The 18,479-nt window shown below is 39.1% G+C and overlaps 1 protein-coding gene across 4 annotated transcripts in view; it reads left to right on the forward strand.

Annotated features, from left to right (window-relative positions):
• Positions 1-16,059, forward strand: part of SLC49A4 (solute carrier family 49 member 4) — a 92,304-nt gene extending 76,245 nt beyond the window's left edge. The window contains exons 8-9 of one of the 4 annotated variants that reach the window (XM_027106496.1): positions 6,059-6,241; positions 13,508-16,059. In XM_027106496.1, coding sequence (XP_026962297.1) covers positions 6,059-6,241; positions 13,508-13,623 — 299 coding nt within the window. In that variant the 3' untranslated portion in view covers positions 13,624-16,059. The other 3 variants (XM_027106504.1, XM_027106516.1, XM_027106509.1) reach the window with 3 other exon arrangements.
• Positions 16,060-18,479: the final 2,420 nt, after the last annotated feature.

Consider the following 18,479-nt stretch of genomic DNA (forward strand, 5'->3'; position numbering starts at 1 on the left):
GTTTCTGTTTCTTCCTTGTTCAGTATTGTAAGGTTATACCTTTCTAAGAATTTGTCCAGGGCTTCCCTGGTGGTGCAGTGGTTGAGAGTCTGCCTGCTGATGCAAGGGACATGGGTTCGTGCCCCGGGTCGAAAAGATCCCACATGCCGCGGAGCGGCTAGGCCCGTGAGCCATGGCTGCTGAGCCTGCGCCTCCGGAGCCTGTGCTCCGCAACGAGAGAGGCCACAACAGTGAGAGTCTCGCGTACCACAAAGAAAAAAAAAAAAACAGTTTGTCCATTTCTTCCAGGTTGTCCATTTTATTGGCATAGAGTTGTTTGTAGTAGTCTCTTAGGATGCTTTGTATTTCTGTGGTGTCTGTTGTAACTCCTCCTTTTTCATTTCTAATGTTATTGATTTGAGTCCTCTCCCTCTTTTTCTTGATAAGTCTGGCTCATGGTTTATCAATTTTGTTTATCTATTCAAAGAACCAGCTTTTAGTTTTATTGATCTTTGCTATTGTTTTCTTTGTTTCTGTTTCATTTATTTCTGCTCTGATCTTTATGATCTCTTTTCTTCTGCTAACTTTGGGTTTTGTTTGCTCTTCTTTCTCTAGTTCCTTTTGGTGTAAGATTAGATTGTTTATTTGAGATTTTTCTTGTTGTTTCTTGAGTATAGCTATAAACTTCCCTCTTAGAACTGGTTTTGCTGCATCCCATAGGTTTTGGATCATCGTGTTTTCATTGTCATTTGTCTCTAGGTATTCTTTGATTTGCTCTTTGATTTCTTCAGTGATCTCTTGGCTATTTAGTAACGTATTGTTTAGCATCCATGTGTTTGTGTTTTTTACGTTTTTTTCCCTGTAATTCATTTCTAATATTATAGCGTCGTGGTCAGAAAAGATGCTTGATATGCTTTCAATTTTCTTAAATTTACTGAGGCTTGATTTGTGACCCAAGATGTGATCTATCTTGGAGAATGTTCCGTGTGCACTTGAGAAGAAAGTGTAATCTGCTGTTTTTGGATGGAATGTCCTATAAATATCAATTAAATCTATGTGGTCTATTGTGTCATTTAAAGTTTGTGTTTCCTTATCAATTTTCTGTTTGGATGATCTGTCCATTGGTGTAAGTGAGGTGTTAAAGTCCCCCACTATTATTGTGTTATTGTTGATTTCCTCTTTTATAGCTGTTAGCAGTTGCCTTATATATTGAGGTGCTCCTATGTTGGGTGCATATATATTTATAATAGTTATATCTTCTTCTTGGATTGATCCCCTTGATCATTATGGAGTTTCTTCCCTGTCTCTTGTAACATTCTTTATTTTAAAGTCTATTTTTTCTGATATGAGTATTGCTACTCCAGCTTTCTTTTGATTTCCATTTGCATGGAATATCTTTTTCCATCCCCTCACTTTCAGTCTGTATGTGTCCCTAGGTCTGAAGTGGGTCTCTTGTAGGCAGCATATATATGGGTCTTGTTTTTGTATCCATTCAGCAAGCCTGTGTCTTTTGGTTGGAGCGTTTAATCCATTCACGTTTAAGGTAATTATCAATATGTATGTTCCTATTACCATTTTCTTAATTGTTTTGGGTTTGTTTTAGTAGGTCCTTTTCTTCTCTTGTGTTTCCCACTTAGAGAAGTTCCTTTAGCATTTGTTGTAGAGCTGGTTTGGTGGTGCTGAAGTCTCTTAGCTTTTGCTTGCCTGTAAAGCTTTTGATTTCTCCATCGAATCTGAATGAGATCCTTGCTGGGTAGAGTAATCTTGGTTGTAGGTTCTTCCCTTTCATCACTTTAAGTATATCATGCCACCCCCTTCTGGCTTGTAGAGTTTCTGCTGAGAAATCAGCTGTTAACCTTATAGGAGTTCCCTTGTATGTTATTTGTCATTTTTCCCTTGCTGCTTTCAATAATTTTTCTTTGTCTTTAATTTTTGCCAGTTTGATTACTTTGTGTCTCAGCATGTTTCTCCTTGGGTTTATCCTGTATGGGACTCTCTGCACTTCCTGGACTTGGGTGGCTATTTCCTTTCCCATGTTAGGGAAGTTTTCAACTATAATCTCTTCAAATATTTTCTCAGGTCCTTTCCCTCTCTCTTCTCCTTCTGGGACCCCTATAATGCAAATGTTGTTGCATTTAATGTTGTCCCAGATGTCGCTTAGGCTGTCTTCATTTCTTTTCATTCTTTTTTCCTTATTCTGTTCTGCAGCAGTGAATTCCACCATGCTGTCTTCCAGGTCACTTATCCGTTCTTCTATCTCAGTTATTCTGTTTTATCCTTCTAGTGTAATTTTCATTTCAGTTATTGTATTGTTCACCTCTGTTTGTTTGTTCTTTAAATTCTTCTAGGTCTTTGTTAAACATTTCTTGCATCTTCTCGATCTTTGCCTCCATTCTTTTTCCGAGGCGTTGGATCATCTTCACTATCATTATTCTGAATTCTTTTTCTGGAAGGTTTCCTACCTCCGCTTCATTTAGTTGTTTTTCTCTTGTTTTTTCATCTGGTACATAGCCCTCTGCCTTTTCATCTTGTCTGTCTTTCTGTGAATGTGGGTTTTGTTCCACAGGCTGCAGGATTGTAGTTCTTGCTTCTGCTGTCTGCCCTCTGGTGGATGAGGCTATCTAAGAGGCTTGTGCAAGCTTCCTGATGGGAGGGACTGGTGGTGGGTAGAACTGGCTGTTGCTCTGGTGGGCAGAGCTCAGTAAAACTTTAATCCACTTGACTGCTGATGGGTGGGGCTGGGTTCCCTCCCTCTTGGTTGTTTGGCCTGAGGCAACCCAACACTGGAGCCTACCTGGGCTCTTTGATGGGGCCAATGGAGGACTCTGGGAGGGCTCACGCCAAGGAGTACTTCCCAGAACTTCTGCTGCCAGTGTCCTTGTCCTCATAGCAAGACAGAGCCACCCCCCCGCCTCTACAGGAGACCCTCCAACACTAGCAGGTAGGTCTGGTTCAGTCTCCCCCGGGGTCACTGCTCCTTCCCCTGGGTCCCCATGCACACACTACTTTGTGTGTGCCCTCCAGGAATGGAGTCTCTGTTTTCCCCAGTCCTGTTGAAGTCCTGCAGTCAAATCCTGCTAGCCTTCAAAATCTGATTCTCCAGGAATTCCTCCTCCCATTGCCGGACCCCCAGGTTCAGAAGCCTGACGTAGGGCTCAGAACCTTCACTCCAGTGGGTGGACTTCTGTGGTATAAGTGTTCTCCAGTCTGTGAGTCACCCACCCGCCATTTATGGGATTTGATTTTACTGTGATTGCCCCCCTCCTACCGTCTCATTGTGGCTTCTCCTTTGTCTTTGGATGTGGGGTATCTTTTTTGGTGAGTTCCAGTGTCTTCCTGTCGATGACTGTTCAGCAGTTAGTTGTGATTCTGGTGTTCTCCCAAGAGGGAGTGAGAGCACGTCCTTCTACTCCACCATCTTGAACCAGTCCCCTACGTGTAAATTAGTTTGATTCTTTAGTTTCTACAGTAAAAAGTGATTTCAGCATATATATCCAGCCAGTGTAAAACAACCTTGTGGTCATCATTTTTATAATAATACAAGAAGCAAACACTGAGAATGAGAGAAATGAATGAAAATGCTTGGTTTTGTAATTTCTGGCCTCTGAAGTTATATCAGCAGTCTCAGCCCACTTATCCTACATGTAATAGGAATTCTAATAAATAAGGTGGGAATATTTCTGTCGAGGATCCTGGACCAAGGCTGGGTTATATGGCTTCTGGGTGTAGATATCTGGTGTGTGGGGCAGCTCGCCCAGGGATAACCATTTCTGAGTCAGGGAGCTAACAAACCTGCATGAGGTAGAGTTGGATTAGCTGCCAATTCATTAGTTTACAATGACATTTCTCTTTTTTTATTTTGTTAAGTAGGCAAGATATGCACATAGTAAAAACTAAATTCAAAAAGTAGGAAAAGGGTATACAATGAAAAATGTCTACCATCCCATGGCCCCCAATTTCCCTCTCTAGAGGCAGCCTTGAATGTCAGTTTCTTGAGTTTTCCCAGAGAACTCTATACATTTACAAACAGGTGTATATGTACGCGTGTGTGTGTGTGTTTGTATCCCTTAACACACTTTTCTGTGCCTTTTTTGCTTATATATCATTTGTTTTAAAGTGTTTCTCTTTATTTTATTAGCTTTAAAAACCTAGTGTGTTTTGTGTTTTGGGATAAATGCTGGGTGTATAATGACTAATAAGTTCTTATTAAAATTAATAACTTTTATTAATTAATAATAATTTTAATTGGAGTATAGTTGATTTACGTTGTTAATTTCTGTACAGCAAAGTGATTCAGTTACATATATATATATATATATATATATATTCTTGTTTTTAATCTTCTTTTCCATTATGGTTTATCATAGGATACTGAATATCTGTGCTATATTCAGTGTTTTTTCATCTTAAACTTCTAGGCTCATCTGTTTTGGAGTCAGTAGTGGTCTCTGCTCTGGTTACCATGACTGACCATAAATTAGTATAAAGTGTTTTGTAGATAGAATACTCTATAAAGCTACCAGTGATATTCCATCCCTAGATTTCCTAATGTACCACTAATGAGTCATGTGTAAGAAGTATTGATTGATTTGCGTGATCTATGTCCAGCAAATATACAGTGAGCATGAGGTGTGGGGTTTTGTTTTGTTTTTAAGAAACTCTTGAAAAGTGCTTCATGTTTTACATGTGTTTATATCCATCAGATGCTTCTCATGTAATCCTATGGATAGCCTGGTCACTGCTTTAGCCAGCAATGCGTTCTTTATTCACCATCATCCTTTTGTTCTCTATTTCCATGTGTCTTCTAATCAAAGAAACTCAAAGTAATCACCAGCTGTTTGTGGTACTAGGATGTGTTAAATATTTTGTAATCCTGAAAGGCTAGTGTAATTGGAGGGGGAAGTGTGAGTTGAGATTAATTAGAAAAATGCTGTTAGAAAACAGTAGATACAGTTTTCGTTTTTACCTCTTCAACAATGTTAGGGATTGTTAATGATTGCAATCGGGTGTGGTAAATTCTGGTAATTTGATATGTTCTATGAATAATACATAACAGATTTAGGGTAATTCCCTCACTTTCTGCAGTTCCTGCACAGAAATTTTTTTACTTAACAAATATTTTTATTAAAAATATTTTCCTGGTAACTTTAAGGTTAGAATAATTGCTACACATTATCATCAGTGGGCATGATATACTTACTAGTCTAAGGGGAGATATTTTAGGTTTCTAAATAGGATATCATTTTTTCCTCATTGATTCTGTTTTCACCTTCACATTAAAATTATTGAAGGTTTGTATACAAACAGCATTAATAAAATTATTTGGAGTGGGGTGCATTTCTCTAAACATTCTTCTAAGGATAAGAATAGTGTGCTTATTCAAAGATTTCACTATAGATTGGGTTAATAGGCTATTTATTGGCTAATCTGGGATCCTAGCCACTATTAATGATACACTTCTAGGTGAAATTATTTTCTCTGTTCCAAAAAAGTCATGTATTTTTTTTAAAAAAAACTCTTGACATGAAACTCATTCTAAAATTGAGGACTATTTCTATTTTAAGTGTTTCTCCAGGAATTACATAGCAGATAATTTTTATTTTATGCTTGAGGGCTGTTATTAACCAGTCTTAAGATATGTAATTTTTAGTTACACTTAATGTTTCTTACATTTTTTTCTTAGATTTTTAACTTCTCTTTAAAATTAAAGAATGAGTCTAGATTTTGTGTTAATTTGCTATATTTTACTTGTCCCTCAGTATGCCAGGAGTGTGACTCAGGGGAAAGAAACCTTTCAATTATAGTGGTAAAAATTGTTGCTGTGGTTTGGAGTAATCCACCAGAAAGATAAAGCAAATAAACTGGTACTCATCCAGCAAGAGAACCTTTTCCTATCTACTCCACAAAACCTGTGTGAGGAGCTGACAGATGTGTGACGCTTTGTGGAAGTTCTTCAACTACCACTGAGAAGAGATGCAATTCCAGAGTTGATACTCATGAAAGACAACACCCAGAATATCCATCTGATGTGACTCACTGCTGCTCTTATGAAACTAAAATGTTTGTGTTTTTATTTTAGTGACATTGTATGCCTCCTGTATTCTCCTGGGAGTGTTCCTGAATAGCAGTATACCTATATTTTTTGAGCTTTTTGTGGAAACTGTCTACCCAGTTCCAGAAGGAATTACTTGTGGAGTTGTCACTTTTTTAAGTAATATGTTCATGGGAGTACTTTTGTTTTTTCTCACATTTTATCACACAGGTAAGAAATTTGACTTTTTATTTACTATCTAAACGTGTTAGGAGAGAGGTTTGTGGCACTGATGTATAGGGAATTTATATGGAGAATTCCCACTAAGGCAAATTACTTTATTTGAGCTTTCACATGCGAAGAAAAGAAAATATCTTCTGTTGCTTTTCTTGAAAGGCATCCAGCCTGATGGAATGCATCCTCACTGCCCGCCCCCCGCAAAGTTTCTGATTTAATTAACTTGGGGTGGGGGGGGTGGCAGCATTTCTACTTTTAAAAGCCAACCAGCTGATTCTAATATGCTGGTTCTCATTGAGAACCACTGATGTCTTGCTTTTAAAAGAAATACTTCAACTCTATTGTCTTAACGTTAGGTAGAAATTAAGGTCAGGCGTATATATGTAGTTTAAAGCTTTGCAGATGAATGAGAGATCACCCAAAGAGTGGATCGCCTGTATAGGACAGCTCTGTCCAATGGAACATTTTATGATAACAGAGGTGCTCTTTATCTATGCTGTCCAGCATAGTAGCCACTAGTCCATGAAGCTAATGCAGCTAGGGAACTGGATTTTTCATTTTATTTCATTTTGATTAATTTGTTTACATTTAAATTGCTACATGTGGCTACCAAATTGGTCAGTGCAGGTATAGAGTGAACAGAAGGTTGCAATTAGAACCCAGGGGTACACCTTTAAAGAAGGGGGTCGTCCTTACAGAGGAAGAAGGGTTGGGTTCCTGAACCCAAGTGGAGGAGTTAGCCTTGGACGAAAGGAGGTGGAGATAAGGCAGTGTGTGTGGCATAGAAGCAGAGGCCTGTGCTGAGCACATTGTTGACGGAGCTCCTTCTTGATGGCACCAACTTTCGGCTTAGAAGCCAGTTCATCTCTGAAGAGTTGGTGGGAAGGTAGTGGAGAAGGGGCTTAAGGAGAGAATGAAACTTTAAAATAGCTTTTGAGGGAGTGGGCGGAGATGCTGCAGGGACAGCTGGCAAGCTCGCTGGGCATATTGAAGGCAGGCCCCACTGGTGTTGAGGTCTGCGGGTTTGTAGTGGCTCTGTTTTGCAGTTGTTTGGTTTTCTCTGATATTCTCTTTTCCGTGGTCCAAATTCTGTCTCACTATTTTAGAAAATTGGGGCACAATTATCTAGACTTCTTTTTTGCATGTTAAAATAAGGATTTATACTTATTTTATACATCTAGACTTTTTAAATTTTATACTCGTGAGTCTTAAATATAAATCTTTAATTAATTTCTACTAGGTTTATATCCCATTTTATTTCCTTGTCTTAAATAATTGAATATTACTACTTTTTTTTTCTGGTTGCTGTTTTCTTAACTACTCATCAGATAGAGTAAATTTGGATAATTTGTACATGGAGGAATCTAATTTATAAGACTTAAATATAAGAAATGCTCTAAAATGTGACACTCCAAGAGACCTAATTGTTTCTAGGAATTCTGACAGGCTTATAATTGCAATAGTAGCCATGATAACCTCCTTGACTGGAAAAAAAATTTTCGAAATGTTCAAAGCTGATGAAACAGAATCTCCCTGGGTTTTGGACAGCTTTTGACATAGCACTTTCACCTAACAGCAAAGAGCGTCCAAATGATATATTAATTTCGTAATATAATTAACAACAAACTAGATCATTTCTGTCCATCAGTAATACAGGTAAAGAAGGTTTCAACTTTGCTAAACCTGATATACGTTTGGTTTATCCTATGAAAGAGAGTGACATTTTCGAAGGCAAGTGATATTAATAAAGTCAGACCACTCTTCACTGTCCTCCTGGAAACGTGTTTCCATTAGGGAAAATGCCATCACCAGGTATAGGGTCTTTGCCTTCCATTAGTTTTCTAAACAGAATCACCTAACAGTTATTACATTATCAGCTTTAACCCACTTCAGCTGTGTCATAGTTGAAACTAGGCGGCTCAGTACCTCTCTTTTTTTGCCTGGTAAAGTATCAGAGATGGCTGTTGCCCTTAGAGTTGTAGAAACGGTTTTCCACCTCATGGACACAGGTGGGCTGAATGGTCCTTGCAGCCCGTCTGAGCATGGTTTCTCCTGTTGGACGGAAATTGTTTTGTCTTCCCAGCATTTAAAAACAACAACAGTAGATGCCAGATCATGTTATCCCCTAATAGACCTCTTGCACGTGGTCTATAGAATATAACAAACATGTATTTATTGGTCAGTTTAAAGCAGGAACTACCCCTGTGCTGTCTGACTGTGGAGGAGCCCAGTGCACTCCTACCATTGTGCCCAGCAAGCAGTGTCTCTATCACTCTCCTGGGTCTTGAGTATGCAGCTTCCAGTTTGTTCAACAGAGACTGGTGTCTGTATATCAGCCAGTGCTCACTCCTCATTTTGCAGATTTATAGTGACCAGATACAAGCAGACATTTTTGGTTCTTTGGCACAGGCAGTGGAAGAAACAGCACCATTTCTGCTAATTTCTATCTCACTGATACAATCAAGGATTTATCTAGCTGGGGGGAGAAAGCTTCCCCCTTCTCGGTTGGTTTCTGATCTTATGTTCTTATACATATCTATGTAGATGTTAAAGGTTTCTGCCTAAACTCCGTGAGTATTGTGAAAAATAAAACTTTAAATAAAAATTAATCTTAATCGAACAGGATGGTTTTCAGGACAAAAAGAACCTCAGTGTGTTTTGACATTTTAGAGTTAATGAGAAGATGAATGTAAAAGAGCTTAGACCAGTGCACAGCTGGCACTCACCAAATGTTTTGTTTCCTTCTGGATAATTAGCTGGATGATAGGAATTTAAACATCTAGGCTTCTATTTTAAAGAGATGCTTTTATGTGCTTATTTGTCAGTGCGTATAATGAATACACACAAACATACCCCACAACTCTCTAAGGCTAAAAAGTTCCTAGAACTATGAAAACTCTGTTGAGATTCTTTCACTTATAATTAGTTGATTTCGCCCCAAAAGTCCCTCAGCAAAAGTCCACATGCCTTATAGCTGAGGTATGATGATACCTAAATTACAAATCTGGAAACTGTATAAAATTATTTCCTAAATTTTTAGTTCCGCAGCCCAGTCTGCTAAACATTTTATATAATGAATTCCCTTCCATTAGAGCCAGTGTTTGAATGTCATAATTCAGTCATTTTAAACTTGAAAAACTCACCCAGAAGTTAGTTATGTGTCAGAATTCAACTATTAGTGACATGATTGGAGGGCTTGATTTTTAATCATCATAAAAATAGGCTTTTTTTTTTTTTTTTGTGCGGTACGCGGGCCTCTCACTGTTGTGCCCTCTCCCATTGCCGGAGCACAGGCTCCGGATGCGCAGGCTCAGGGGCCGTGGCTCACGGGCCTAGCCGCTCCACGGCATGTGAGATCCTCCCGGACCGGGGCACGAACCCGTGTCCTCTGCATTGGCAGGTGCACTCTCAACCACTGCGCCACCAGGGAAGCCCCAGATAGGCGGTTTTTTAGGTCACTTCTCAAGGAAGTACTAAACTTCCTGACCAGAGTTTTTGGTTTCCCACCATGTGCTATCTGGTAGATGACTACATCAGATATGGCTTTTCAGGGCTGTACAGACTAACCCCAAAATGACCACATTAGAGTGCCTTGCCTGGCAAGATAGGCTCCACTGGTGAGTTGCTTGTTGATTATGGCCATTGCCATCATTGATGGCGAATGTCATACAGGCTTCTATACCAACGCCACTGGCCTATTTAGAGCCCTGGGTCACAGAGTTTCCCATGTCCTGTGTTGACTCTGCTTTGGGAACCTGGACCATGTCAAAGATTTCTTGGAGTTTTTCTGACTTGGGTTTTTTAAGGGCACTTTGAAAAAAAGTTACTTGCTCCTTAATATAAGCATATTTACAAAACGGAGTTGCTTCCCATAATGTTTGCTTTGTGAATCTCAGCGAGTATTTCAGACAGCACAGTGATGTTTTATTCTAATAACTTCACATACAAAATCAATTTGGAAATGCCGTTGTATGCTTTATATGCTCTGAAATGTATTCTAATGTTCTGTTTTACAGTTTGTAGCTTGTTTTGTAGTTTGTATTGGCTGTTATTTTTTGTTGTTCTTGTTTTTCTAGAAGGTTTGCAGCAAGCTTTGGCTAAAAACATTAAAGGTTTTACCTCAGTCCTTTCATTTTGAAGTAGCCAACCAGGAATTTGAGGCTGCATTGTGTGCTGAGGAGGGAGGTATTGTCTAGTGGTTACCAGGAGAACAGGTTCAACAGATGTGGACTAGTGAGAAGTAATTTTCTATCTAAGAAGTAAAATAATGCAATGTGCTGGTCAAAGCTATCGGATAATTAACCTGGAGGGAAGGGAGCAGGGCATCACACTGTGAAATTGTGGTGTCAGCTGGCTTCTCTTGAGAGAGAATGGAGACAGTTTTGTTAAATTACCACAATTTTGGTTGAATCACCAAAGAAACTAGAAGGTTGGTTCTGGAAGATAGTGTCTGGAACCAGACAAGTACTTGAAGCCAAAAGTGTGACATCACTGCAGGGAAAGATGAGGTCAAAAGTAGAATGGTACTTCATCCTAATTAGTTCAGCCCCAGCAGAGCCTCACCATTTGGTGCAGAGCTCTGAGTAAACTATAGCACCCACCTCACTGGAAATTGGCAGAGTCCTCAGGCTGCAGCACAGGAGATGGCAGAGAGCCAGCAGAAATGTAGAGGCAAGTCACGGGGGCTTGCGGTATGGATTTATAGTTCCTCTAGTGAAAGGCAAAGGGAACGAATGTTGGAAAGCTGTGCTCACTTTAAAAGATACAAAAGAAAATTTCGATGGGTAAGGACTCTGTTGGTTTAATTACGTCATGGCACTGGGCTCCAAAGGACCACAGCCAACTTTGCTCTGCCAAGTCAGACTGAACTTTTTTTTGTGTGTGTGTGCGGTACGCGGGCGTCTCACTGTTGTGGCTTCTCCCGTTGCGGAGCACAGGCTCCGGCCGCGCAAGCTCAGCGGCCATGGCTCACGGGCCCAGCCGCTCCGCGGCATGTGGGATCTTCCCAGACCGGGGCACGAACCCGTGTCCCCTGCATCGGCAGGCAGACTCTCAACCACTGCGCCACCAGGGAAGCCCCCAGACTGAACTTTTAAGCAAGCCATTTCCTGCACATTAGAGCCCCTTAGGTGTGGTTTATGTGAATGGTTTTCAGTGGGGACATGCAGAGATTTCCATCCCTGACCTTTTTCCCTCTAAAAAGGCAAAAATTTCAAAGAACACTGGTAGCTGGTTAAGCCAGGTGAACTTAGTGAAGGGTGGATTTGACTTCTCAGAGAGAGGCACAATAGTGAAAAACAACCAACCAACAAACCATGACACTAAAGAGCAATTTTGAGTTATTTTTAGAGATTTCATCTGAACCCAGGTAGAAGGAATCGTTTTACAATCCTGATGAAATAAAGGTCTGCTTTGGCAATATTTGACTAATTTCTAGGTTTAAGGAGAGCTAGGACAAGTTGATTGTTGCTGCATGTGTGTTGCTCTAGCTCCCTGTGAAATAGTCTCTAAAGTTTAGGAAACACCTTTGTTGTAGACTTCAAGTGCCATACTTTCTTATATTGCTTAAAATGCGACCTTACAGTAAAAGACGCTCAGTTTTAGTATAAACAGTACGCTGTTATCTCTATTTTACTACTTTTTCTTTTCGTATTTTTTCACTGCTTCTTTTTGCTTGTTAAAATTATCATCAGAAATCCAGAGGCTTTATGGTTAATATAAAAGCAGAAAATGCTTGGTGCGTCATTTCAGGGAATATTAGAATAAAGACAAGATCCCAGAGATCACAGCGTTTCTGAGTGTTTAGATTCTAGTCAGTCCAAATAAAGGACAGAAAACAGCTTTGCATGAAAATACCATTGAAATATACTTCTTTGTTCTGTGCTATAGAATAGCATGTCTGACTTTGAAAATGTAGAAATTGAGAGGTTAGGGAGGCTGCTTTTGCGAACATATTATAGGAAAAAAACGTACTTCAGCACCTTTTCTTACTGGTTGGTTTTCTGATTTCCGTTCCTGAGCATAAATTGCTCTTTTAGCCATATGAATTATGGATTAATCTAAAGCAGCAGCATAGAAATCTTTAGGATGATTTTTGAAGATTAAGGCAGTATTAGCATTCTGTAGAAGCACAGAGGGAAAATATAAACTTATAGCAGTGCCCAAAGGTAAAAATGTACCAGGGAACCTGTTTCCTTCATTTTTTGTTGTGTTTTTATTTTTTCATTGAAATTGCTAAATGGATATTAAACTAGAGACGTTATCCGCCACCCCCCCCCCCCCCCCCCCCCCCGCCAGCCCCTTTATGCCAAGAAGCTGCTCACTTCTGCCTGGAAGCCTCAAGTCTGACAGAGGGGGTTGGGATAGAAGGAAGCTGAACAGATGCCTGGCTCCAAGGCCCCCGGAACCAGAGGAAGCAGCTAGAGACAGCACAGTCGGCAGGGCAAGCATGTGTGTTTGGGTAGCAAGAGGCCCAGGATTGGCCTGTTGGAGAGTCCTGAATTCGTGAATGAGCATTTTTGAAGAAGCAAGTTCTCAATTCCATTAAATTAAAAAACAACATTATTTGAATTGCCTGTTTAGATGATTCCTGTAAATCTGGTAATTGGCATCGTACATAACCGTTATGTTAGTAGGAAAAAAAGACTAGAAAGAAACCAAAGTATTCACAGTAGTTTCTCTGAGAGTAGAATTTAGGATTCATTTTTTACATTTTACTTATTTTATATATATATATATGTATATGTATGTATTTTCTACTCTGTTTTACAGTGATTACTACTTGATTTTTTGCTGAGAATTAGATATTTCTTTCCCCAAAAATTTAAAAGTGTTATCTCAAAATTCAGGTGATTTTGTTGTCTGTCTTTCTAATCCATCAGATATTTCTAAACAAGGACAAGAGTGATGGTGATAGGGGGCACTTTAAAAACAAACTAACATTTAAAGGTGATTGATTTTTCTTTCTTTGAAGTAATAGATTTTTTTTTTTTTGGCCACCAAAGTCAAGTTGGGTTAAATTGATGAAAAGTCATTAACAATACTGATTAAAAATATTCCACAGGAAAGCCCTGTAACATATTACATGCATCACTTAGACTCCACATTTGTCACTGTTTATTGAAAGCCGGTTTTCAGGCCTCCCAGGGCACATTTATTATAAGTGCTTTTGAATGCAAAGCAGGTTGCTCCCAGCAGCATACAGGTGGTGTTCTGCTGGTGACACATGAATGCTTACAACTGCATGTTTTTGTCTTACAGAGTTGTCTTGGTTCAACTGGTGCCTTCCCGGGTCGTGTTTGCTCAGTCTCCTCCTTATTCTGTGCTTCAGGGAATCCTATGACAGACTCTATCTTGATGTGGTTGTCTCAGTTTAATAGCACAGACTTGAAGGAGTGTTTAAAAAGAGACTGGAAATCAATACTGCATACTGCACATTTGCTTGGACTTGCACATCTAACAGGAAAAAAAAAAGGAGAAGAGAGAAACTTCATTCAGAGGTTTTGTTAGGTTACAGATGATCACATTAATTTAATTACTGCTAGGTAATAATAATGTGGAACTTGAGTGATAATAGTGTATTTAAAAACTGTATCAATGGCATACGTGTGCCTGAGTCTGGGGTTAGAAGTGTGATGTCTTACACAGAAAGCACTACCTAGGTAATTCCCTCTATGTTTTGTGCCAGTGCTAAACTACTGATTAATTGTAACTATGAAAAGAAATGAAGGGTGTCTATTACATGAAGATAACTCCTTCCCTAAGCCACATATCAGAAAAGGAAGAAATGCCACTAACTTCTAAAGAAGTTTAAACCCTATATCAGATTTTAATTATAAAATAGCCAAGAGGTGTATCAATGATAGATATTAGCCACCTGTACACTACATTTTTTTCTAATAAAGCCATTTCTTATATGACTCCTTATTTCTAATTAGCTCGGAAACCTTTGGCCACCTTAATTATGGTGATCAAGTGCTTTCCAGTGACCGCAGAGCACATACTTTGTGTCTCGATCTTAACTTATCCTTGTTTCTGTGAAATACAATTTCATCTGCTAGGCTCTTAAATGATTATATTAAATGTGACTAAATGTTTAATACAGTCGCATTAAATGCTGTATGAAAAATGTAATTTTGTTCCGATTTAGCACTTTGTTAAAAGTGAAATGACAGATCCCATAGAACATCCTGTGTCTTCGGGCAGATATATATGTGGTGGCATGGGATGGAAAATCCAGCACCAGCTGTTGCTTACCAAGGTTGCATTTTATTAAATGACCCTTGTTTGAAAATAACAATTTATAGCATTGAAACTTTCAGATCTGTTGAGTGATTTCTGAATTACTTTCTTGTATCTCAATTCAGGTTATAAAATATTCAGTTCTATATAGAGTGTATATTTGAGAGGGCAGTATTTTGCCGATACCTGCCTTCCTTCTGTGAATGACAGCTTTTTCAAAAATAATACCCACTGGACAGCTCTCAGACGTGTATTTCACTATGACATAAAATATGCTCTGGTGGGGTTATGATGGTACCACTATTCAGATTTACATAATTCCCCTCATGCTGGAAAGTCAAACACTTTCTCAAAAAGTGAAGAATGATGTTTTATCTTCATTGTTCTCAGCTTCCTCCAACCCCCTCTCTCCTTTTTTACTCACTTGAAATTATATCTTCATTGTCAGCTAAATATATATTTTATTTGTCTTCTTCTGGACAGCAGAGTGTAAGGCAGCTCCTTCTATTAGCCAAGGTGGTGAAGTATGGTTAAGGGGACCTGGTCAGCACTTAATTGACTCATCTCCACCACATTCGCACACACCATCACACACAGTCCCAGATACCCCTCCTTTCCCCCTTGGTAAGTTGAAGGCTATGCTTTTACTAACCTCGGTCCTAGAGGAGGATGCTATTACCGTCTGGCCTTCTAAGATCCGAAATTGTGCAACCTGGAAAGTAAGAAAACCCTCAAGTTTAACATCTGTCTTCAGTCACCTTTAGACCATCCCCCTTTAGAACCACCCTGCTAATAACTTAGCAGCCAGAACTGAAAGAACTGAGGAACTTGCTAAAGAGAAGAAGAAAACCTGTGAAAGCTAGGCTTAGTTCCTGTTAACTCTGTCGTTCTTCTCAAATAAAAATAAAAGGAAAGCAAAGCAGAATTCTTAAGGATAATTGAAAGCCAGCCAGTCCAGGTATCAATAGTCCATGACCCAGGTGCTAAAATGACCACCACCCCTTCCTGTTTAGAATGAATCTAGAAAGGTGAGGGACGAATTATGATGCATTTGGTTTTAGTCAGAACTGTTGTGTTTGAGGACTCTCCTATATAAAACTTTGCTATAAAACTTCTCATACAGAGCATTTTAATTATGGTTAATTCTACTTTTAACACATAGTGAAAAATAACATTAAAAAATATTACCTAAATGACTGATTAGTTCAAAGACAGACCAAATGGGTAGTGATTTTAAATTCTTGCGTTGTACCAGGCACCAACCACTCTTTTTAGCATACGTGAGATGAGATGAGTTGAGATGAGAGGTGTCCATTTGTCTCACTTACATCCGCTTAACCCCTCCAGCAGATAATTGTTCTAATCACAAGCTGCAGCTGTTTTAAATGATCAAGATTTCATGTACCAAACCTGATAGAAAGAGAACCAAAATCTTCTAGGGGCAGGGGGAGGATTACACATTATTTACCTACCTGTATATGTCATAAATTTTTTTTTTACTTTTGTATTTCTCACGTGCATCAAAAGACCAGCCATAATCTTTGCACTCTATAAACAAACATTAAAGAGTCCTAATGAATTTTATAATTGAAAAAAATCTTAACCCTCTACTAGTCCAAGCACTCATTTTAGAATTTATAGGAACAGCCCCAGAGAGGTAAAGGATCTTGCCAAAGGTCACAATCCTAGTTAATGACAAAAGTAAAACGAACTAAAACCCACATCTTCTGACTCCCAAAGCAGTCTTTTTTTCTCTACCTCAGAGAATTGCAGCTTAATTTGGACATTTTGGGGTGTTCGTGAATACTCTTTCATGTTCAAAAACGATGGGGCTAAAGAGTAAGATACTGTTAAAATTAGGTGACTGCTTGATTTCTAAGTAAAATCTGTCTTTTTTTCTTCATCGCTATCCCGTTGGTGCTCTAACATCTCTAAGTCTTAGCTTGCAGTGAGTGACGCGATCTGAAAAGTTTCTGATGAATAATTCAGTCCTCATAAACCAAGTCAACAGCATTATTAATTGGTAAGGACATGTTATAGTGTAAGTTCCCTGTGGCTTATCCGTGAATATTTCACAGTTGATGGGAAGAAGCATTTCTTAATATGGTCCCTGGTGGAGATATAGAACAGATAATTACATACACAAATGCATTTCACTGGAGGGTAGAGCTAATAAAATAACAAGAGGGAGTCAAGCACCATTTTGTATATTTAAGCATATATGGCCTAAGGGCCATGTTTTATCATAGATCATACGTTCATGTTTAATTATTGAGAATGTTTACAGCTTGCCTTTCTAATGAGGGATTCAAGCGAAGAGATTTTAAATTGAGATTAAATTCTCATCTACTCTTCTTTTTTTTTTTTTTTTTTACTATTTTTACTAAAATCTAGGCATTCATCTTGCTGTTTGCATAAGTACAAGCTTCACTTTAAACTCAAGATCAAGTGCATAGTAGATGTTTTAACTTAATGTTAAAAATCACATTAATTCCACATTTGTCCGAGAAACAATAAGTACAGGAATTACTGTGATTATACCATATTATCAAGCAAGTGCAAAAGCTGTGACATGAAGAAAGTGTCCTATTAAAAAAGAAATATATAGAAAACTATGAGGAAATTTCATCAGACCTATTTCATAAATGTAGGAAAAATAGAATTCCACTTTAACTTGTATGATTATAATCATATAGAAAAGAGCGAGATAAAGCTTATTTCCATACTGTCAACAGTTTGCTTATCTGTTGGGAAATAAAAACAATACTGACGGGGGAGAGTGTTGGACCATCCCAGAAGGACAAAACTTGACAGGGAAAGTTTTAGGTGCTCTTTTAACAGCATCCATTGGGTAGTCTGTGCTCAACAGTGGTGAGTGTCTGCTCAGTAAGCAGACATCTTGGCCATCCTGAGCACTCATGTCCTTTCAGGTGTCTTCCCGGTTCAGTTGGAACCTCAAACTTAGGAGATGACCTCTAGGAACTAATACCAAGGCCCTTAAGAGACTCTTGAGGGTGTCACCTCTGGCCAGGGGATGGGAATGATAGAGGCTGTGGGCAAAGAGTACAGGCAATGACATGCCCTAAATCTCTCCCCTGAACCACTTCTCTTTTTATAAATAATTTTAGTTTGCTCTTGGTCAGGACTGAAACATCAGCCCCTTGTTTCACCTGAAGTTTCCTGAGGTTCTTCGCTTGTCCTCACTGCCCTGTACCTCAGCTTTCTGAACACTTGCATGAATCTGCCCTCTGTTCCATCCTGGTCTCCGCTTCCTTGAGCTGACTTCCTGGCATAGGCTTCTTTACCCTCAACCCCTCCCTAAGCTCCAGGGCCGAAAACACAGTCTCCTTCCTGCCTAGTAGTAAAGCCATACACCCAGGCTGCCCTCTCATGAATAGGATGCTAGCATGAGCAGAACATAAACAGATCCAGGCACTCCGGAAAGATTTAACAGTTATTCTCACAGCCAAGTCGTATAAGTTAGAATATGCCCCTGAAATGGGAAGGGAATTACAAAAGTCTCTAACAAGTTTCTTGTGTTATTATTTCTTGTATTTTTTTTTAATGCCTTTTGTTTCTTTGTTTCTTTCTTTCTTTATTTATTTATTGGCCAGGCGGCACGCAGGATCTTAGTTCCCCGACCAGGGATCAAACCCACGCCCCCTGCACGTTGGAAGTGCGGAATCTTAACCAGTGGACCACCGGGGGAGTCCCTATTTGTTGTACTTTTTGAATGTGGACTAACTTGCCTCGTGTAGTCTTTCTCTTGTGTCTCGGAACCTGGTAGGCCTCAGACAATAGCCTTCCATCTCAGCCAACACTCAAAAAGAGAGCAAAAAGCTGCCCCACCCTAGCTGTTCTGTTCATTCAACAGGGGAGAATTAATTTTTTAAAAACAGCTAAAAAATGAAACAAAAACATGAAATTCATTTCAGCAACCTTGGAAAAATGATAAAAACACATCAAACCATTTTAGCTCTAAACATGCTAC

The sequence above is a fragment of the Aethalodelphis obliquidens genome, unplaced genomic scaffold (genome assembly GCF_003676395.1).
Source record: "Aethalodelphis obliquidens isolate GAN/ISIS:26980383/991018 unplaced genomic scaffold, ASM367639v1 scaffold1, whole genome shotgun sequence".
Taxonomy (NCBI): Eukaryota; Metazoa; Chordata; class Mammalia; order Artiodactyla; family Delphinidae; genus Aethalodelphis; species Aethalodelphis obliquidens.